The 17,723-nt window shown below is 39.9% G+C and overlaps 1 protein-coding gene across 5 annotated transcripts in view; it reads right to left on the reverse strand.

Moving 5' to 3' along the window:
• Positions 1-432: 432 nt before the first annotated feature.
• Positions 433-17,723, reverse strand: part of KDM3B (lysine demethylase 3B) — a 54,692-nt gene continuing 37,401 nt past the window's right edge. For 3 of the 5 annotated variants that reach the window (XM_060765705.2, XM_060765703.2, XM_060765700.2), the window contains exons 14-24: positions 14,461-14,743; positions 13,170-13,426; positions 11,533-11,799; positions 10,750-10,921; positions 9,373-9,463; positions 9,150-9,280; positions 6,393-6,512; positions 5,189-5,328; positions 4,703-4,879; positions 3,634-3,768; positions 433-1,682 (exon numbers count right to left, since the gene is read on the reverse strand). In XM_060765705.2, the coding sequence (XP_060621688.2) occupies positions 1,602-1,682; positions 3,634-3,768; positions 4,703-4,879; positions 5,189-5,328; positions 6,393-6,512; positions 9,150-9,280; positions 9,373-9,463; positions 10,750-10,921; positions 11,533-11,799; positions 13,170-13,426; positions 14,461-14,743 (1,854 nt within the window). In that variant the 3' untranslated portion in view covers positions 433-1,601. The remainder of the gene's footprint in view (positions 1,683-3,633; positions 3,769-4,702; positions 4,880-5,188; positions 5,329-6,392; positions 6,513-9,149; positions 9,281-9,372; positions 9,464-10,749; positions 10,922-11,532; positions 11,800-13,169; positions 13,427-14,460; positions 14,744-17,723) is intronic. The other 2 variants (XM_060765704.2, XM_060765701.2) reach the window with 1 other exon arrangement.

Genomic DNA, 17,723 nt, shown 5'->3' on the forward strand with positions numbered 1-17,723 from the left:
CCATTTCTTCATCCCAGGTTCTTTCAGACCAACGGGTAACACCTTTCTGTTTCACAGCAACTTGTAAAAAGTTAATATTGAGAATTTGGGGTGAATTCTAAGATATGGACCAAGACAAACTTGGTTATATCAGCGGGCATAAGAATAAATACAAGCAGTTTGAGAACTGCTTGGCTAATGCTCTGGTTTGGTCATTTTGCACTTTTGCATCTTGCTTAGAAAAGGAATTTGACTAGAATATGGTGAAGTGAAATGGTGCACCAAACCTTATAGTTGTGTGAGCATAGAAATATGTGTTACTATAGCTCTTGAGTTTGGAGGAGAGAGTGGGCAGAGAATTTCAGAAGCACAGCAAATGTGTGTGCACACTTCCCTTCTTCCTTCAACCCCACCACAATCCTCATGCATAGATACAGTGTAGCTTAAAAAAGATTCTACAGTAAATGACTTTTATTTTTTTAAAAATGAAATAACCGTGAACATATTAACAGGCCTGCAGGTGGCACTACAGTACAGCTGGATAGAAGGTAGATAATATAGTCCCAATGAACAGTCAAACAATGGAATCCATCAGTTCAATGGTGACAACTTTCAACACAACTCTATCAAGCAGGAACATTTTATTGAAAAGGATTCTGGACAAAGCCGATATTGAAAATCAGATCTGAGTAGTAGTAGTCCCAATCTAAAACTGACAAACAGTGAACTATTGCCTTGTTTAACTATTCCGGGAGAGATGTACAACATCTCCAAAACGTAAAAGTTTCTCCCCCACCCTTTACTTCTGACTTTGTGGAAACTGGTGTTGGAAATCAATTTCTTTGCATTATTTTCTGGCCAATTGTGCTATTCTAGATTTAATTCTATTTCTCAAAAGATTTTATTGAAAGGAAGACTAAATGCAACATGCCTTTCTTTGTAATCCAGGAAGATTTGCTGTATTTCAAATTCTAAAAAATCTACTTTCATGAAATACTGTTTCACTACAAACCTAGTTTCTCACTAAATACACAATTTAAAAATCCTGGAGCCATCTAGGAAAAACAGTGGTTACTTTTTTCTTTTCTTTTCTGTGTTTCTACAGTGTACAGAGAACTGTTAAGGGGAGCATGAAGAACAATTTCTTTTTTTTCCTTGGCCTGTGACAGACTCGGGAGGACTAACGCCTGTGTTTTGGTAGCTGGGCTTCTGGTGGCCACACACATTCAGAGTTAGCTATTTCAGTCTGCAATAAGAATGTTCATCTTCACATCAGCCTGTCTAACTTCTTGGAAAGACTAACTAGGCATGAAAAAGGTTCACACGTTCTATTTCATAATATGCAGGAAAACCACATGGTTTCCATACAATTTAAATTTGCAAAAGGCCACAGGAAAGGGACATGGCACCTTTCACTAGTTAGGAATCCTGTGTTACGGTGACCTTCTTTTAGACGTTCAGTATTGAGGCAGCACAGAAGACAGTGGCTGGAGAGTGCAAGGAATGCCATAACATCTCTTAAGGAGAGGCCTCTGGCTCCTGCAGATGTAGGCATGTTCATTCCCCTTCCATACTGTGAGCAAAAAACATGACTCTAGAGGAGGGTTGGGAACCAACAGTCCCTATGACCGGGCCAGCTTGGATTCATGAGCTTTCAGGGTGCCAACAGCATCTTTCACTGCATGGTAGATGATGTTCTTCACCTGTAAGCAAAGGGTAACACTGACAGTTAAAATCCTGAACAGTAGTCTCAATCTGCTATCTGTAACATGAAAATATAAGACAGAAGTTCTTTAAATATTAAACTCACTTTACAGTCTGCCAGTCGCACAATTTTTGTGCTCCTCTCCCACCCTCCAGCCCCGGGGGCGCCAAGCAGCCATGCACTTCCACCTTCAAGCAGCTTCTGAAACACTGGTTCTCAACCTGTGCGTCTCCAGGTGTTTTGGCCTGCAACTCCTACAAATCCCACCCAGTTTATCAGCTGTGAAGATTTCTGGGAGTTGAAGGTCAACTCACAGGTTGAGAACTACTGTTCTGGAAGGACATGGCAGGACTGCTGCCACTGCTACCAACAGATATGTCACTGTGGAAGCTGCTCATTGCCCTGCAATTGGCAGCAGCCCTCCTGGATCATCCACGGATAAACAAGCAGGAGTACTGCTACCTCCAACTACAACACAATGATTAACTAACTCCTGCAGGGGTTTGGCTGAACTCCTTCATGATCGTTTGTGAATGAACAAAAAGGAACATGTCATGAGCAGCCATGTCCTCATGGAAGTTGCTCAAGGGCAGAAGAAGGCAGCTGGCAGATTCCCTGGAAGAAAGAGAGCCTGAAGAAGGCATGCTTGTCAATCAAAGCCTGCACCCACCTCCCCTGCTACCCTATGATATTTTTTAGTAAAGACTTCAACATTTGTATATATTTTTTGTATACATGGCTGGTCCTGGAACCAATCCCCTGCAGATACTGAGGGCTCACTGTGCCTATGTTGGAAAAGAAGCAACATGGAAGAGTAACAAAATCCTAATACAGCTTAAAGTTTACATGTACATCATTATTAAGTTTTCTTCTTACTAATAAAGATACATAGCCTAAAGGAGCATATTTGGGAAAACCTGAACACACTGTCATATTCTCTGTAAGAGGGATATTATACAAACTGAATTATAATCCCTGTGTGCATACTGATTTAGTTAGTATGCACAAAGTCAAGGAGGCATCTGTCCAATTGCAATCATGCACAATGGGTACATGTTTTAAGTAACTCAAAAACGTATGAGATAATTAAAAATACACAGGTTAATCCGTTCTTCATCTTTTTACCATAGAGAAACCCTTGAAATAATTTTCAGCTCTCAGGGGACCCTTGCATTATTTTTCAATAACGGGCCCTCATTGAATACCTCCTGACTTATTTTGAAACCCTAGCCTTCCAGGGAACTTTAGTTAAACCATTAAAATAAAAGAGCTGGATCCAAAGGTGTCTTTCGTGAGTAAAAAAATGGACATGTGTCTGGCAAAAGGTAACCAAATACCGAACTCGGGAAGTTCTTTTTATGTCCCATCTAAGTTCATGGCATTCCAAAGAGTCTCTTCGCACTGAGGAGATTTGGAGAACAGCAGAGGAGAAGCCAATAAAGGTCCTACTGCATGGAATCTAACTCACTGCATGTACCAGGGGTAGAAAATTGCACTGAGTCTAAGCACCCAGTTCATTTCATTGAGGACATTAACATGGTAAACAAAAACCAAAAAAAACCAAAGTCTGGCAATTGGCTGGAAATCCACTTCTGGTTTTAAAAACTGAATTTTGAAAATGTTGAGCAATACAAGAAGGCCTTGCAACTTATTTGAAGGAGCCAAGTGGGAGCTTCCAGAATAATAATATTGTTCTTTGGAGGACACACAAAAAAGATCACCTGAGTAGTCTGGAGGGGCCCCAGGATGCAAAAACAGCTCAGAGACCACATGAAGCACACATAGCCTATTCCTAGTTTGCCTTAATGTTGCAAAAATGCCTAAAGATTAATTCACAGAGGACCTGTAGAAACCTGCTTTTACTGTTGGGATTATCCTTTATAAACTTTTGAAGTATTATTTTTCCCCCAACCAGATTTGCCTAAAAGATGATCCCACAAAAGAGTTACCTGCAGCTTGTCCTCATGATTTGTGTGTGTGTTAGACAGGTGTCTGAACTCCTGGGTCAGGCGGAAGCAGTGTTTTACATGTTCAGGAGATACAAAATCTTCTGCTACTTTAATGCAGCTATACAAGTTATGAACCTATAAAAGAAATAGAGAATATTCCAAGTCAGTTTTCCAAATTGAGCTCTGCCATCTAATTAAAATCATCCCCACTATGGGTCAAAACCCGTTGGTCATGAATTGGATTGAACAAGATGAAATTATTTCCTCCAGAGCCACTGAATGTTTTTGTAAGTGATGAGGGTAAATTTAATTTATTTACAGGAAGGCCAAAATGACAGACAAAACCCAGATCAAGAAAATCTCAACAACAAAATAGATGATGCACAAAAATAACTATGTTGTACTCCAACTCAGGATAGATAATTTGAAGGTGAAAAGGTTAAGATCAGCATTTTAATACACACAAGAGAATGAAAAAGCAAAACAGAAGTTATGTCTTAAACAAATCAATTGTAAAAATTAAAATTCAGAAGTATCCAATCATTCAAAGCCTTCAGAAGTAACAACATTCAAATTTTCAGATTAAAAAATGAGGGAGACAATTAATGTGCAAGTATTTTGCTGATTTAAGCAACTCGTACTCTCCTATGTCCATAGTGTGCAGCAATAAAACTCTGTAGTCTCTCAGTGACAACAGATTTCAAATCAGGAAAATCTCATTATCAGGTTCAGAATAAACCAGGAATCTAAGCTATACCAAATGGTGATTTATCATGCCGGTTTGTTCTAAATCTGCTAATTATTTTCTTGGTTTGGGTGAAACTGGAAACTATGGTTAACTACAAATTTCCAGCAAATTTTAAAAGGAGAATACTGAGGGAAGATAGTACTTCCTTTCTTAAAACAATATATGCAGCGCTTGATAGCATGCCTATCCAACGGTTCACTCTTTCTGTAAAAGGAGGCCACAATCATAGTCAACTTTTGTGCTCTTTATCACATTCTGTATAAAAGCCTGTTCCAAACAGTGCTTTTGCTCTACTCTTTAGGGCCCAAGCTGCACATTTACCTGGTGAGGGGCTCCTGCAGGAATAAATACAGCGTCTCCCAGGAACTGAACTATTGCCCAGCCTTGAACTCCATACTCCTCATACAGACGTTTACGTAGGTTCTGGTCCAAGTACCAGCTTTGGTCATGAATTGGATCATGATCTGGAGGGTTTTCTTGTCCTTGTTCTTCACCAACCTATTGCAAAGACATGAGATTTTTTTCTCACCTGATATCCAACAGACGATTTCCACACCAAATGATTGGATTATGAGATTTTTAGCTTTGCTAAAGTAGGTTTTGCAGCAGTATGAGATATAATATTACTAATTTGTCAGCAGTCAAAAATATCCTCACAATTTGTTCAATTTATATATATCATACCTTTCAGTTAGATTCTGAGATGGATTAATAAAAAATACTTGGAAATGTTTTTTAAAATGTGTATATTGAATTCTGTGCAAAATCATAGCAAGCTTCCATTGCTGAAAAGCCACATCACTATACCTTTCGTAGAAGCTCTCTGATCTTCTCTGCATCCTTAGCAGCATAGATGTGCCACAATGCTCCTGGTTTTTCTTTTGCTTCATGGATTCGCTGTTTTGTAACATCATCAGCATCTCCCTCATCAATAGTTTTAAGCACTTCTGAAATTCAGATAAATATATTGCATTTTTAAATGTGCAAAAATCAACATAATGAGGCTTAAGTCATTAGAGCATTTAAAATAATATTCTGAAGAAAACAATAACTGGATATATTTAGTTTGCTGACACAGCACACATCCTTGACTTTATATACTGATCACATGTACAAAGTAGTGGTTTTGTGGAGTAAATGTCACACAGCACAGATTTAGTGGTGTTGTTCCATTTAAGGAATTGCTTCTGGTAGTGGACTTTACTTGCCTCCTCAAAATTTGAGCATACAAAAGGCTGTAAGGAGGAACAAAGAGATAAAATCCAGCTTCACCTGTAGAATTACTTTAGGAGGATACTAGATTTACTCCTCTGTCTGCACCATCTGTTTATCATAAATGTGTATGTTTTTATATTGTTATGTTTACTGTTTTTAATTGCACTTTTATGAATGTATGACACTAAATCGTGCCAATCTGTAACCCGCCTGGTGGTGTTCGCATTTTGTGCCCAGGTGATATCTGCAACTAAGACTTTACACTAGTTATCCTAGAACAGTTAGCAGAGCAAAAAGAATGATCTGCTTCTCAGAATGTTCTCCTCATGATCTCTGAACATGCATCATTAGGAACATTATTTTAAGACAAGTTGATACACCTTTTTGAGCTATACATGTACTTGTGACTTGATCTAGATCGGGATCTTGATCCCTTGTTAACAGCTTGTTTATTTTAAATTTTGTTGTACTGTGGGTTGTATGCTTTATGCTCTACGTGTTAAATACGTTTGTAAAGTGTTTTAACATGGCTGATGGGCTAATCAATAAAACATATTATTACTACTTGTGACTGGGCATTTCAACTTGCAATTTGAATTGGCTCCTTTATTATCCCTCTCTTTGGTTTTGTGATGACTTTTACTTTGATTATTTTGGGATGTAATGTCAAGTGCAAACAACTACACAGTGACAAAAACACATCCAAAGAAAAATGACAGTCAATTACACAGGTCTAATCTAAAGAACCATTCACGTTTGTAGAGATTCAGAAGTTATTATCTGAAAAAAAGCTTACCATCATCATGAGCACCTTCTCCAACAGGGATTCCAACATACACCATAACGTTAACAGCATCTGATACGTCCAAGTGCAAATTGGTGGTACCAACTCTTCTGTCTTCTGCAGTTATCAGTCCTACAAGGAAGCAGCAAAGAGACAATTAATTTGTTTGACTTTATTGGTTCTCCACGTGCCCTTTGAAGGTGTGTAGAGATAGTTTATATTATGGTGTTACATTCAAAAAGTCTGTTGTATCAACTATGGTGTCAGAAATATTAAAATTTAACTGGGTATTTTTGATTACAAAAGCACTGAAAAAGTTTGTAGGCAGATGCCTATTAGAGTCAGTGGGCCAAAGCTAGTGTTGTCCTGAGGAGTGCGAGAAGCCTCGTGTGAGAAAGCTCCATTGTGAAGGCTGTTGAATGTAAAGCTACTATATATTTGTTTATTTGTGTTATGGAAACCTAGTTATTGTAAATAGTGCATCCATATTATTTTACTACAAAGAAAAGCCTCCTATCGAAGAGATAACATTGGTCTGTGGGTTTTTGTTCTCTTCGGGCTACTGGTGCTAGGTCACACTGCTGCTAATGTGTTGCTCTGCTGTACATTTATGAGGAGGGTCTTTTGTTAAGCCCACTTGCCCAAGACTATGCTCATGTCAAAACAATGCAGTCAAGACCAAGACACGAAATGTCCCTGCTGATTTTTTGTAAAGACAAAATTAGCAAGGAAAGCAGATTCAAGAGAAAATCAAGTTCAGCACCATGTTCCAGTAAAATACTTTAATGAAGATTTTGTATTAAACACCTGAAAATGAAATGCTTATTTTTAGAAAAGTGACTCATTCTAGCCACGTGTTCCTAACTTCAAAAAAAGAAGGGGGATGGGTATAATGTATAATTTTATAATCTCTTTGTAGCTACCATCTTCAAAGCAATCAAAGTACTTTACTACTGAACCTGAAACAGTGTACAACATGGAATACATTATACATTCATTCTGAAGCCTCATTTTAAAATTGCTGAGGATTTAAACACTAAAAAAAATCCTGAAGTTGTGTGTCCCACAGTCGGTATAATATTGGTGTACAGTGTGTTCACTGGTTTCTTAACATAGAAAGAATAGAAAGAAAATGAGTGCTGCTGCACTGTCATGCTTTAAAAATCTACAAGTACTCTGATAAAAATAATTTCTCAGAAAACCTTTGAATTTTATTTGAATAAATAATTTAAGCCTCATTAAGTGCATTTTTCTGGACTGATCTTTTGATCCATATATTTCAATTCAACTATTCTGATTACTGGAAAATCCCGTAAAAGATTCATGCAGATATAAAATTAATATGATGTTTGTTAAAAGTTTTGTGCATCAAATTAAGTCGAGTATACTAAGAGCCCAACAGTTTTAGAATGTCAAGAAGCTTTCCGATTGAAAGGTTTTTGGAGAACATACATTAGTGACACTATTCCTTTAGTTGGGAGTATTATACCCAATGTTATGTAGGCTGCATATTACAAAGCCTTGAAAGGAAATAACTAGTCCTTGAAGTATGCACACATTCAAACTGACTGAGGCAGAGCTTGTGTGCTATGATCCCTGGAGTTCCTTCCTTGTCCATAAGGAAGCTACAATATTCTCAAGGTACAGAGCAACTTCACCCATGGAGGAAAGGACCAACAATTTTCCAAATACAGGCTAACTAACTGTAAGTTAAACTTCAAGTTATTAAATATAATTCTGTCTGTAATTTTATCAAGATATTCTTTTCAGGGACAGATCTTTCGCTCCTCAATGTGATGAAAATGAAGATCAGAAGTGGCTACAACAGACAGATTTGCCTTGCAGTCTGCTAAACAAGCTCTCCTAGAGGATTTATACAGATTCTGATGAGGTCTAATGACAAAACAGGATTGTGTAGAACAGACTCCTGGATGTGATTATCAATTATATCAAAAGTCACAAGAGATCCAGAAAAAGCGGTTATCGTCCAACTATTCTGTCTCCCAACAGACTGCAAACCAGGTCAACCAATGCAATCTCTGTATAATGCTCTACTCCAGTGGTTCTCAAACTGTGGGTCCTAAGGTGTTCTGGCCTACAACTCTCAGAAATCCCAGCCAGTTTACCAGCTGTTAGGATTTCTGGGGGTTGAAGGCCAAAACATCTAGGGACCCACAGGTTGAGAACCACTGCTCTACTCAAAACCTTGACTGGTACAAGGCTACTCAATTCTGGGAGCAAATCCATAGCTGTCTGCTCAATCATCTTATACTCAAAAGGCACCACTACAGCCAATTAAAAAAGTTCAGAATTGCCATATCTGAAAAACTTCTTCCAGAATGGATAATCACCACCTCTTTCAGACATTGAAGCAGTCTTGTCCAACAATCTCTTTACTACAGCTGTCAGAAATATGTCTAATCTAGGCCAAAATAAATTTATAGGCCAAGATGGACAAAAGGCCAAGGAAGTTAAGTACCAGTAAATCTTTGGACTCTACAAAATATGTTTTTCCTTTGGAAATAGAGGTTATCTATTAATATGAAGGTAATGTAAAATGCATACTCCTATGATTTTAAATTTTAAAGATATGGAATTTGACATATTGTGTCTATGCTATTTACCCAATGTAAGTTTCAGTCAGTTGAGGTGGAAATTAAATTAAAAGCAACACAGATAGCAATAGACTCCAATATAGCTTCCGACTCCAACATATCTGTGTCAAAGGAAGTAGGAGCAGGTAAAAAACATGATTCCAAGCCTACATACCATATGCATTGTACATTTTGGGACCCAGGTCAGGTCGCACGAAGTAGCTTGGCAACCTAGATGCCAGATTCAATCTTCCATCCCTTTTAGTATATTCTGGAAGAGGAAGGTTCTCCATTAGATCCTCAAATCTGAAAGAGATAAGTATGATTTTAGACTCTGGGACAAAAGATAATAGTAATTGCAAGAATATTAAGAAACCAGGAATCAAAGGATCTTCTACCTAGTAGGCATCATGTCTCTGAAATCTTCTCCTGGAGGCCAGTCTTTTAATTTCAATACCATAGGCTGCCCATCATCTGCTCTAAGCCGCTCTGTTAAAAAATGAGAAAAATTAACATCATCTGGTTTCTCTCATAATTTTGCCCCTAATCCAAAATTTATAGAGAAAGCGGAACAAACGCCTGTTAAGTCTTCCTATAATCACATACTTCCAAGTATGAACAAATTCAAATTTGTTTTGTAAATTCAAGTAGAGACTCTGCTAATACCTAAAGAAATACATTTAATATTTTGTGCCAAAGTCAATGAAAGGGTAGCCAGAATTAGGACTTAAAGGCATCCAACCATTATTACTGTTTTGCTCAACTAAATATTTCTCGCTTCAGCAACTAAAATGTGAATTACAAAGTTTGTTAACGGAAAGGAACAGAAAAAGCCAACAATATAAAGAACTGGCCCTCACTAAACATGTGAGGGTCAGGGAAAAAAATAAGAGGAAAATGTCTCTCCATTTTCTGCAAAACCTTTTTCCTGATAAAACTGAAAAACATAGAATATTTTCTTTTAGAACTATACAATTTTAGACAAGATATTAATATATGTACTCTCCCAATACAATTTGTAAATACTATGTTACAGGAAGTTGCATATATAACTTTGCACAGGTTCATATTTTTACAATTCCTCATCTTGACCTCCCTTTTCTCAGTTCCTTTTATGGAATGAGTGCTTTATATTTGCTTGGCATTATGAAGGTCTAAAAGAGACAAAATTGTTTTCTTTGTTTTGTAATGCTGATTTTTTTTATTGCTTTTCCTTTCTTTGAAAATGAATAATATTAAGGAGTTCAGATGTTCTGTATACTTTAAGACTTTATTGCTCTCTTTACGAACAAAAATAAAACTTTTAGGAAGTAAATTCTATTTGTAATTGTTGTCTGAATAGACTGTATTTTAATATTCCAAACATGATAATTTTGTGCTAAACCAAATTGGACTCGATGTATTTCATGTTCTTAAAGTAACAAAGTGACTGTCAACCTGTAAAAAGTACTAACACAGCATTTCTCCCCAAACATTTGTGTCCTACCAAAAATCTCCCTGGCAAATTTTCCCTTCATGGATTCAACATTTAGGAAATTCTATATCCTCAGGTCTTACTGCAAGGCAGTTGAGAAAGCTCTCATGAGCTTTGAAAAATACGTTCTTTAGAAATGTGTGGTATTTTGGTAGCACAATTAAATACAATTTGTTTGGTTTTTTTTGTTTTTTTTTTTAAAAACAGCAACTGATGAGATTGATACGTTTTCACAAGCAATATCAACAGAATGTGTGGATGTGCATTTGAAAGATCGGATATATACTTAGAATGCACTTACTACAAATGACTTCAAAACCATCCCAGAAGTCACGCACTTTAACATCTGAAATTATGGCACAGTTCCTACAGTTGACAAGATCTACATCCTGATCTCCAAATTCCTGGCTAAATGCCTCTGGTTTCCAAAGTTCACCTTTCAGCTTCTTATGAACACCAGAAACTAGAACAGGCTGTGGAAAGATGAATGACAAATGATTTCAAAATGAATTTCTAGAAGTAAAAAAGAGGATAGCTTGCAACATGCTGGCTTTTACTCATTGATACTTTAATAATGCAGTGTAGCCTACATTACACTACACACAAACACTCTTTAACTTCTGTGTTAAAAGCAGCTGCTTTCTCAGAATGCAAAAACTATGTTAACCAAATTCAACACATACTTTTAAGTACTACCTATAGTAATAGAAAAGACAAGATGTTCTGACTAAGAAACCTTGTTCAAACTGAACTGAGTTCTGAAAGTTCACTCAGCACTGTATCTAGCCTTTATCCAATTATAAGGTGTAGACATTTATCATTTTAATTTAGGGGGATGCTAAACTCAAATCCTCGATACAAATGTATCTCCTTATATTATACACAGATCAATTTTTTACTTTGTATCTTCCATCAGTTAGTAACAAATCTTGAGCTGAAGACTGAAAAAGTTGTATGCAAAAAGGAACTTTTCTAAGTTTTGGTCTTCACCAATATCACACACCATTCATACTAATTAGTTCACTTTAAAATTAACACAATCACTGTTACAGATAAAGATCAGAAGGGTGCCCTTTTGTCTTACCTGACCCTGTTTCCAACACTCCCTGAAGATCTTCCAGTTGTTTTTGTTGCTGGGGTCATGAAGACATAGAAGCCTTCCATCACAGAGCCAAGAATGGGAAGTGTGTGGATCTAGCACATTTAATCCCATTACCATTTCCTTCACTTCTCTATGCGTATCAGCCAAATTGCTTGATCGCTTGGTTGAGTCCGCGGTCTTCTTATTTTCCACCACAGAAGCAATAATATGATCGAGGAAGTTGGGCAAACTGGCTTTCCTCTTGCCCCCCTAGAAGAAATCAACCCACTTAGCAACCGTACATTAGCAGAGTTTGCTTTCTTTGCCAGACTATGATCTCTCCGCCAGTTAAACACTTGGCAGAAAAGTGAAGATAGTAAGGTCATACAATCATACTCATAAAACTCATGGTGGTAAGAAAGGGGAAACCAGATCCCTAATAAAACTCAGCATACCCAAGTAAGAAATTTCTTCACATCTGGAGGGAGAATATCTTTTGAGTACTTAGAAAAATGAAGAAACTGTTCACACATTTGTTAACATATACTTTGTAGTTTAGGATCTAGCATTCTTATCTACAGAACAGTTTTATTTCTTTTTCTTATCCCCTAAATTCTTTAATAGAAATACATGGTAAGGGAGATCTTTAAGGAAAAACTTCCCTATTATATTTGTTTATTTTAATTGTATGTCTGTTTATGCGACATTGCAAATTGTTGCTTACTTCTAAACCGCTCTGAGTCCCCTTCAGGGTGAGAGAGGATGGGGTATAAATAGAGTAAATAAAATAAATATTTTAGCAATTAAGTCTATTGAAACTGAAGATCCAAAGTCAGAGTTTTTTTAAAAAAATGCATGTACTAAGCTCATACAATTTTCCTGTACCCAATCATCCCCTCCTCTTATTGTACTCCTCTAGGGAAACAAACTGCAATGTTTTAAATTCCACCTGACATTATGGAGGAAAGTATGAGTCAGGTAATGCTAAACATAAAGCAGGATTTCTCTATGCTTTTCCTAATGTATGTATCCATGGGATAAAAGATGTTGGGAAAACCATTCCTAATCCTTCCAACAAACCCAACTAGGTCATGTGGCCGGCATGACTGCATTGGAGCACTGCTACCGTCCCTAACATCTTTTATCAGTTTTCAGGCTTGAAATATAATCACCAAAATGAAGCCATTTCAGAAGGTTAAACTGTGTGTTCTAATTATCACAAAATCCTATTACCACCTGCTACCAAAGATGGGGCCCCCTGGTGGTGCAGCAGGTTAAACCATTGAGCTGCTGAACTTGCTGACCGAAAGGTTAGCGGTTTGAATCCAGGGAGTAGGGTGAGCTCCTGCTGTGTTAGCCCCAGCTTCTGCCAACCTAGCAGCTCGAAAACATGCAAATGTGAGTAGATCAATAGGTACTGCTTCTGCAGGACGGTAACAGTGCTCCATGCAGTCATGCTGGCCACATGACCTAGGAGGCGTCTACGAACAAAGCTGGCTCTTGTGGCTTAGAAATGGAGATGAGCAGCACCCCCCAGAATCAGACATGATTAGACTTAATATCAGGGGAAACCTTTATCTTTACCAAAGATATACTGCTAAGATTTATCTATTAACTTAAAATAAAAATGTATTACTTACAGTGGAAGCTCCGGAAAAGACTGGAGGAAAAGGGATTCCTGTATCAAGTGAGGCCTGGGGAAGCTTTCCTGGCCCAGAGTTAAGCAAATCACGAAGACTGGAACCTTCTGTCTTGTTGCTTGTGGCCACTGGGCCCAGCAAAAGACTATTAAACAGCTTTGGGGTTAAAGGGGATGCCTTTGTACTGGAGTTGAAGGAATCCAATCCAAAAGGTGACTGGGATTCTTTATTGAGCACTGACCTCAGCGAACCTGCTTCTGTAAAGAAGTCAAGAAAAAATAAAAAGGATTTAAAAATATATGCTAATGGAAATACTTCTCCAACCACACAGAAGAGTTGTGAGACAACCATTGTAACAAAATACTTCATAATCACAATATCTTCAATAAAATCCCTGGTATAATACACCATTGTAATTAGAAAAAGAGAACAAGTATAAGGGAAGAAAACCAAGCAATCTGAATGTCAAAGGGCTATGCAACTTTCAAAGGCCTAGCAATGCTACAGGTGCATCAGTTTAAATTGTTAGGAATATAAATCTGGCTAAGATAGCTGAAAATTGAACACAATAAAAAGGTACAAACTGCAGCAATGAACTTTGATTAAAGTTAAGTTAAATCATCCAAGGCTTCCAAATTTGCAGGTTTTAAACAACCTATTTAACCTTGAGGGACAAGATCTGTGCAAGATGATTCAGACTTGGCATGGTGGATCTTGTGAATTGGGCCACATTTCTAAAAATGATTTAGTGCCTGGATTATTTCCACTGATTAAGTGGGGAAACATTGAAGTGAGGCAAAAGCTTTGACTAGGTTGGGCAACCTGTAGTCCCTAATCTCATTTCAAAAGCGCTCTGTAAAGGCAATTTGTTCCTTCTGGGTGTGAAGTAGAAAAAGGGAGGCACACAAAAAGGAAGACAAAGAGGCACTCAAGTATGTTTGGCTATGGCCTTGTCTAGAGCTGGCTTTAGTCCTTTCCACTGCTGGCACATTGGCCTTGGCAGATCAATGTCAATGGGATGAGAAGGTCAACATAAAAAGGACTACCTGCCCTAGCTTTAGTTTAACTGGGGATTTTTTTAGTTTGCAACATTACCTATAGTGGCCCTGCTTGTACTAAGTTTGCTCAGTCTTCATATACTTTATGAGCATGAAGTACACCAAGTAAACATAGTGACATTCAAAAAGCTTCCTTGGTTCAACAGCCTTCTTCATCTCTCCCCCCCCCCCCCCCTGCTGTATTCAGAGTGATAGTCAAGCCTCTAGTAAAACGTTACCTCCCAACAGATTACCTTTTGTCTCCTCTTTTGCCTTCTGGGTTGCTAAATCTGCAAGCCAGTGCAATGCTGATGAGGGACTGGTTTCAGGGCACAGTGACTTGCTTGGTTTTGTTTCCGCACTGCTGCTGGTTGTGGGAACCTCTGTCTTGACAGGGTCTTCAGTTCCACCTTCTGTAGGTTCAGACTTAGGGACTACATTGGTTTCTGGCTGCCCACCTTCTGTTGTCCCTGTGACACTAGAAAATGTGCTTTCATTTCCAGAGGTTGAAGCACCAGGATTCATACTGGGTAACTGCTAAAGGCAAGGGCCACAAAAATCATCAGAAAGTGTTATTTACCTTTTAACCAACCAAAAGAACTTTTCAAAAAAAGCCTACAATTTGATAATACAAAGAGTGCTTGTGACTAGGAGAAAAAACTCCAAATATTTGGCAAACATAATTTTATTTCATTATGTTTACAAAAATTCTCAAGTTTACTTAACTAAGTAACCAACCAATGAGTGAGTGGACTTAATTTTGCAATTCTACTGGCAGAAGGAGCTGAGGGAAATATGAGTTGCTTACCTGTAACTGTGTTTCCTCGAGTGATAGTCTGTGAAATTAGCACATAATGGGTTTTAGTTCTGCGCATGTGCAGCTGTTCGAAACCTTCTAGAATCTTGTAAAAGAAACATTTTGGCGGAGGCCCCACCCACTCTCCTCAATACTATAAATGCCCCAAGCGGGGACTGCACCTTAGTTCCATAGCCGCTGGAAGCAGCTATAGATAAAAGCATGACCATTGCGGGGAGGATGGGTGGGGATGTGCGAATTTCACAGACTACCACTCGAGGAAACACAGTTACAGGTAAGCAACTCGTATTTCCTCTTCCTGGAGTCCGTGAAAGACGCACAGAATGGGTGATTAGCAAGCTACTAACCTTTGGAGGTGGGTCATGCGACACAGGAAAACAGCACGGCTCGACTGAAGGCAGCATCCCTCTCGCCAGGGCATCTAACTTGTAATGAGTGGCGAACGTTGATGGAGTAGCTCAGGTCGCCGCCTAGCAGATGTCATCTATTGGAATGCCACTCAGGAAGGCCTTCGAGGTCGAAACCGCTCTCGTGGAATGGGCAGAGATTTGCTACGTAGGGTCTTTCTTCGCAAGCTGGTATGCCAGCCTAATCGTTGCGACGATACACGACACCACTCACTGTGATGACACAGGCAGGCCGAGGGAGTCTTTGCGATACTGGGCAGAGATTTGAAGAAAAAGCCTCACTGATTTTCTATGTGGGGCTATCCTGTTGGTATAAAATGCCAAGGCTCTTCTCACATCCAGAGAGTGTAGAGCAGCCTCCAGTGAGGAAGATGGATTCTGAAAGAATGCCGGTAAAGAAATGTCCTGAGATAAATGAAATTTATAGACTACCTTAGGTAAAAACGAAATGTCCGGGCGGAGGACTACCTTTTCTTTATAGAAACGAAGATAAGGCGTATCTACTCTTAGTGCGCAGATCTCACTTACTCTCCTGGCCGATGTAATGGCCACGAACGCCGTCTTCCATGACAGGTGTGAAAGGTCGCAGGTGGCCATCCATTCGAATGGTGGCTTTCACAGTTGCGACAGAACTAGCTCCAAACTCCACGCTGGGGGAGGAGGTACCACCGGTGGATGCAAATTAGAGTAGCCCCTAAGGAAGAGTCAAATCATGGGGTCGTGAAAACATGACGGGCCTCCGGATCGTCAAATGCTGTCTGGCTGCCAGACAGCATTTGAGTGACGACAGGGCTAGCCCTTTGTGAGACGGATGAACTAGGAAGTCCAAAATAATAGACGTAGGGGTCGTAAGTGGATTTATGGCCAGTGGTGTGACAAACTCCAGGAACCGTGACCATTTGTAGCCATATGCCTTCTTGGTCATGGCCTTCTGGGCTGCATTGGTTATCTGTTGCACTGCTTCCAATAGCGGTTCCTGGGGCGCACTCTCCACGCCATGAGGCGCAGGGAGGCCAGGTCCGGGTGGTGTACCTGCCCCCCCTGGATGGATAGGAGATCTGGCCTGAGTTGAAGTCTGATGTACTCGCCGTGTGACGCCCAAAGGAGAGGGGCGAACCAGTGCTGGTGTGGCCACCATGGGATGATCAGCATGGAGTTCGTGTGGTCTTGTGATGAGTGTCATTTTGGCTACCACCTTGGAGATCAGAGGAACCGGGGGAACCACGTACAGTAGACCCGGGGACCAAGTAAACATGAAGGCATCCCCGATGCATCCTGGCGCTGCCTTGGGGCGAAGTCTGGCACAGAACATGTTGCATTGTCTGTTCGTTGGTGACGCAAACAGGTCTAGTGTTGGTTGGCCCCAGAGGTGAACTAGAAGGTTGAACACGTCTCGATGGAACTGCCATTTGTGACATGATTTTGGCGTCCAGCTGAGGGCGTCTGCAAGGGAGTTGCCCTCTCCCGGGAGGTGTACTGCGCTGAGATGGATCTGCCGTGGAATGCACCATTCCCAAATTTCCATTGAAAGGCGAAGCAGGCTGGCCGAGTGCGTCCCCCCCTTGCTTGTTGATGTAAAACTTCACCGACATGTTGTCTGTCAGTATCTGCAGTGTGATTGGTGACCTGGGGTTCGAAAGCATGCAGGCCCTTTTGCACGGCCAGAAGTTCAAGATAATTGATGTGATGGGCCGCCTCTCTGGGGAACCACTGCTCGTGTATTGTTAGGTCCCGGAGGTGCGCCCCCATCCCTGCAGCAACACATCCATCGTGAGCCAGCGGGAAGGGTGAGGTTGTCTGAAAGGCATACCTGAGAGGACGTGCCTTCTCTTCATCCACCCTTGCAGGGACGATAGTACCTCTCGAGGCAGGCACAATTGGGTCTTCTGGTTGTCGTATTGTGGTTTGAATACTTGAAGAAACCAGTGCTGAAGTGGGCGCATTCGGAGTCTTGAGAATTGAGTGACAGATGTTGTCGAGGCCATGTGACCTAATAGAGACTGGACAGTCCACGCAGAAGCGCGTTCCTGGGTGCATATGTCTTCTACACTAGATCTGATGGTGTGAAAGCGATCTTCCGGGAAGAAGGCCCTCTCTGCTATGGAGTCTATCCTTGCCCCAATGAAATGGACACTTCTGGACAGGGCCAAGCTGGATTTTTCGAAGTTGACCATGAGGCCCAGCTCCTGTAGGAGAGACAGCATGGTGACGTCAGACCGAAGTCGGGATTCCAATTCCAAGGTGAGTGACCAGTCATCTAAGTATGGAAACATTATAATTCCTCTTTGGCTTA

The sequence above is a fragment of the Anolis sagrei genome, chromosome 2 (genome assembly GCF_037176765.1).
Source record: "Anolis sagrei isolate rAnoSag1 chromosome 2, rAnoSag1.mat, whole genome shotgun sequence".
Taxonomy (NCBI): Eukaryota; Metazoa; Chordata; class Lepidosauria; order Squamata; family Dactyloidae; genus Anolis; species Anolis sagrei.